The 5192-nt window shown below is 54.2% G+C and overlaps 1 protein-coding gene across 4 annotated transcripts in view; it reads right to left on the bottom strand.

Moving 5' to 3' along the window:
* SDCCAG8 (SHH signaling and ciliogenesis regulator SDCCAG8) overlaps positions 1 to 5192 on the bottom strand; it is a 294004-nt gene that overhangs the window by 9127 nt on the left and 279685 nt on the right. For 3 of the 4 annotated variants that reach the window (XM_006157225.3, XM_027775215.1, XM_027775214.1), the window contains one exon: positions 719 to 845. The exons of the other annotated variant lie outside the window; for it this stretch is intronic. In XM_006157225.3, coding sequence (XP_006157287.1) covers positions 719 to 845 — 127 coding nt within the window. The remainder of the gene's footprint in view (positions 1 to 718; positions 846 to 5192) is intronic. 4 annotated transcript variants of the gene reach the window in all.

The following is a 5192-nucleotide window of genomic DNA, read 5'->3' as shown; positions in this document are numbered from 1 at the left end:
GGGCCAGACAGCACAGCCTCTCTGACAGGAAGGGAAATAATTTAGCAAAAAAGGTTTCATTCCATATCCCAAATTCACCCAGATGCCTTTTCTTCATTACCCTTGCTCATGGCCCCAGATCTAACCTGAATGAGGGAAGCTTGAGCTCTCGAGTCAGCCTTGGCTTCACTGCTAGCTGAATATACCTGTGTGAGCCTCAGTTTCCCTATCCCTAAAATGGAGACAGTGATGTCAAGCGTGCCAGCTTGTTAAGGCTAGAGAGAGTTAAGATGTGCTCTGTAGTGACGCTGCCAGGCCCTGTGCGCGCTCACGATACCAGCTGGCCAGCTGCCAGCTACTTCGGACCAGGCCTCTGCATTCCATGCACAACTTCCCTCACCAATTAGAACCACAGACATCCTTCAGGGGCAGTTCCAGGCTGCCTTCCTCCAAAGAGCCAGCCCTGGGCACTGCAGCATCCTGTCCTCTTCCCAGCGCCACCTCCACGGTGAACCGAGCACTGTGAGCACCTGGCCCACAGCACGACTCTGACCCTGCATGAACTCCAGCCCCCTTCCGAGCACACATCCAGGGCTCACACCTCTGAGCCAACCGATGTGATCAGCAACGGGAGCCTGTTAAAAGGCAGCTCTGAAAAAGACCCCTCTGCAGACCCCATGCATCCTCTGGGGCTGAGCCTGCCTAGGACGCCCTCCTCCGCCTCAGCTCGGCATGGTACCTGGGCCCGCAGACGGTCCACCTCTTCCGAGAGGCTCTGTCTCTCCAGGAGAAGCTGGTTCTGCTTGCTGAGGAGCTGCACCAGCTGCTGGGCTGAGGCCTGGCTGTGCTTATCCAGCTGTCTTAGCCTGGAGAAAAATCCACCGCAGAATTAGAGACTGTCCTGAAAAGTGTGGGCTTCAGAGAACAGAGGGGACGGTGACAGACATTAGCCCTTTCAGCTGGCTCTGTAGCTATGTGTCTTTGAGAGACGCTCCCGATATCCACGATGAGCTGGAGGGTCAGTGTGAGCCCAAGGTGCGAGGCTCCAGCTAGCAGTGGGCCCTTGGTAAGCATCTGTAGAGTTCAATGTCATTCTGTCAAATGTGCAAAGAAACTGGGGCCTTTCTCAACACGTCAGTCAATTATAAAACAGGTAAGTTGAGTCAGTAGAAGAAAAACTGAAAACACAAACTCACAAGTAGAGGTCAGGATGAGGGGCCTATGTGCCTCCATCATTCAGCAGAAACGACTCTGGCAGGTCGTGCCAGTGGCCAGCTCTGGTGGGGAAGTGGGAGAGGGACGATGCGAACGCTGAACTCAGGGCTTTAATTAATCACTATCATGAGCCCCGGCTGCATCGCTGACCAGGTGTCTTTAAAGATCTTAAATTTGTCATTCTGTGGATGGGCTCTCCTCCAGACTTGCCAATTCACTCAAGCTCTCACCCTCATCTGCCCACAGACGGCTTCCCACACAGCAGCACACTCACCTGTGGCACGTGGGCTGGGACCAGACTTAGAACTCAATGACTACCCTGTTCTGGAAAGAAGTCAGATGGGTGCCCGTCTTTGCCCATTAAAAGAACCAACAGGAACATCAACTTGTACTTTCACACATAAAAGGGTTTTAAAAACTCAAGGTTTGGGGTCAGCAGGTGGAGTAGGGGTTATGTTGCTGGACTCCCACATGGCGGACCATAGTTCAAGTCCTGGACCTGATAGCTTGAAACTCATGCAGGGCGTATGTACGTGCGTGCCCAAGATCCAGGGAGGAGAATGGAGGAGAAGGGATTGCGGCATGGTTATCCCCCAGGGGGTGATTTCTCACTTTCATTCTCTCTGGTGAGTGCACGCACCCTTTAGTAAAAACCTATCAAAAACCAAACGACCAAAAATCAGAAGGTGCGTTTTAAACTCTAGGCCACTGCATCCAAGACTCTGCTTGCAGACAGCAGCCTGAGTGGCCCTCTGTTAGAGCTCTCCTGGGGTGGCATTTCTGGTGGGCTCTGAGCACAACTGAATATTTACAAGATCAAAGATTCAGGCCTCTGAGCTGGGACAGGGTCCTTTACTAAAAACGATGCAACACTGGGCAGACGTAAGCTGCGTTCTGGAAACTGCGATATTCCAGTTCTCTTCCTCTTCTCCCCAGGCTCCTCGCGAAGTTCTACACCTCCCCATCACGCAGAGGGCCCCTCCTTCCTCCCCCCACCTGCTCCTCTCAGCCTGGATGTATTTGGCTGGCGTCTTTGTTCAAGGGGACCTAGCACCTGGGACTGCGCCCTCTCCCCTGAGTACTTTGTGGCTTGTGTTCAGTCACTCCCAGCGTTGAGTGACTTCTCACCTGAGGTGTCCCACATTTGCACAGGGGAGGGTGAGGAATGGGGCAGGCCCATGTGGCAGGAAAGCCAGCACAGCCAACAGTTCCAGGGCCTGACCCACCCAGCACGCAGCCTCCACCTGGCCACGCCGACGGGCCACATCACCCACGGGCCTGGAGTAGATTGGAGGGCTAGAGTGTGACCCAGCACCTCTCCAGATATGGGTGCTCTTCCACCCCAGTGGAGACCTCCCACCCAAGTACCAGAGTTCTGTCTGTGCTGCATAAATGGCAGTGACATGCCCCTGCCCAGATCTTGGGGCGGGGGCGTAAGTTTGTTTCTGGTGCTTTGCTGCTTAGGGAAGTCTGGTCTGCTCACCCCCACTGCCCTGTCAGCCTGAGGCCAGCCCTTTCTGAGGCCAGCGGGTGTGGCAACTCTGCCCAGGACGCCCACCGACACATGCAGGCGGCCCCTATTCAGGAGCACCCCACAGTCCTCCAGGTGTGGTAATGGCCTTGCAAGGCTGATGGGCGAAACATCATCCCAGTGCTGAGCTGGCTCACTGTGCAGGCTCCTTCCCTGCAAAGCAGCCCTGCGTGTGGAGAGGACCGCAGGCTCAGCTCCGACCGAGCAGCCCACCACTTCCCACTGCTCAGAACAAACAGCGCAGAAGCACTAGAAATCGTGCACATTGGCAAGGAGGCGCCGGAGTGGCCATTCTGTGCAGTCCCTGGTCCTGTGTTTGCATCAGGTGGAACAACGATCGTGCGGACTGATGAGTTCAGTGTGTCTGGGGGCTCCTGAAAAGAGATGGCCTATGCAGGGTGAGGACAGAGGCATGACTGCTTTTTCCTATTTCCAAAATCCTTTCCATGGAGCCTGGGGTGAGTCACGCCCACAAACGTTAACAGGTCATTTTGGCCCATTTGATAACAGGACTCTCCTGTCATCTTGTCCCTGGCATAGTATCTTTGCAATAGGTGAGTCACATCCACAATGATTAAAAGACCATTTCGAGGGACTGTCCCTTGGCATAATGGCTATGTTGCTGGACTCCCATGTAGTCGACCGCAGTTCGAGGACCGGACCCGGTGGCTTGAACTCACACCGGGCGCATGTGCGTGTGTGCCCAAGATCCCGAGAGGAGAATGGAGGAGAAGGGATTGCGGTGTGGCCATCCCTCCTGGGGGAGTGATTTCTCGCTTTCTGTCTCTCTGTCTCTCTCTGTCTCTCTGTCTTTCTGGCAAGCGCACGTGCCCTATAGCAAAAGTCTCTCCAAAAGAAAAAAAAACAACGAAAACCACTTTGACTCACTGATAACTGGACCCTTGCTACACCCTGTCCTTGTGTACAGAAGCCCCCTTCTCTCCGTTCCAATAACTCTATGCTGATGCCTTCCAGAAACACAGACCTTCCTTTCCAATCACCAACCTAAGAACTGAAAAACCTACGTATGGCCGACAAGCCCCATCCCCTCCTCCACCCCTGCTTCCAGATGTCCCGCCTTTTTGGGCCAGACCAATGGAAAACTCTTTTCACTAAATTACGAACCTTGGAAAGCTAAATATTTTAGAGGGGAACAAAAAATCCCAAACCTTGTCTGTCACTCTCAAAATCAAATGAAAGGAACCCCTGTATTTGGTCACCCTGAGAAAGACATAGATCACGCACATTCGTACTTAGAAACGTGCTTAAACCACATTGGGGCCAGCAGGTGGCGTGGTAGTTAAGGTGCTGCTGGACTAATGCTAATGGCTAATTGCGGTTCAAGTCCTGAGCCTGGGTGCTTGCTTTCTCACTTTCCTTCCCTCTCTCTGTCTCTCTTTCTCTCGCTTGTGAGAGTATATCCTTACAGCAAATTCAAAAAGTAATAGTAATAATTAATAAAACTAAATAATAAAAATACACATTAATTATTATTTGTGCAGAGTTCCTTATCTCCATGGACAATGTCAGAGTTAACGCCTGCTCTGGCAGCACAGAACCAACCATGAGCAGGCCACGTTAGCTCGGCCACCAGAGGTGGGCCCCTCAGACCCTACAAGAGGCTTGGTGAAGGTGCGTCACAAACTTCAGCCCAGCCCTCACCCATCCCAGCCGTACCAGACAGTGTCCAGGTGCTGCTAACCACTGCTGATGGTGGTTCACTCATTTGCTGAAATCGCCAAACGGACCCTTTGAAACACTTCCCAGAGGCGAACCGCGGTAGGTGCTGGCGTGCATCAAGATTTTAGAAATGGCCTCTGTCCTTGGAGGGCTCCCAGGTGGTTGAGGAGAGACCAGCTTGGAAACAAACGGGGCTGAGTGCAAACGGAATACTGCGAGGGCAGGAGGACGAATGGCCTGGACAGCGGGGCGGGCCGGCAGGCTGGGGCCTGCTTAGGAGCCCGCAGCGGCAGCGCCCCCTGCTGCTGGGTGCGCGCCATCTGCCAGGGGCTGTCCTAAGCTCCCCATTTACCCACTATTTCAGTGCTCGCAATCATCTAATTATCTCCCTTTAAGGATGAGGAAACTGAGGCATGGACAGGATAAATGGCTAGTCTAAGTCACTCCGCTGGAAGCTGAGTGTAAAAAGGTGAGTTTGTGCTGGTCTGGAAGGGCGGGGGCCTGCCCTCGGCGGGGCGGCCCTGTGAAGGCCATGGGTGCCTGGGAACTGCAGGCGGGGCAGTGAGGCCAGACCAGAGGCTGCGGGCTGCTCAGGGGGAGGTGACACGGGATCCAGGAAAGCTTGGAAGCTGTCGTCCTGCAGGCAGTGGGGATGCTGTGTACAAGAGGATGGGGGACAGGAAGGGCCTGGGTAGCAGAGCAGGGTCAGGTGACCCATGCGCCGTGAGCACCTGAGCTGCTCGGGCCCAGGAAGGGCCAGGCTGGAGTTGCTGTTGTGTGGCCAAAC

Source organism: Tupaia chinensis, unplaced genomic scaffold, assembly GCF_000334495.1.
Source record: "Tupaia chinensis unplaced genomic scaffold, TupChi_1.0 Scaffold000532_1, whole genome shotgun sequence".
Taxonomy (NCBI): Eukaryota; Metazoa; Chordata; class Mammalia; order Scandentia; family Tupaiidae; genus Tupaia; species Tupaia belangeri.
Note: the sequence above shows the minus strand (reverse complement) of the source record. Positions and strands in the feature narration are given on the sequence as shown.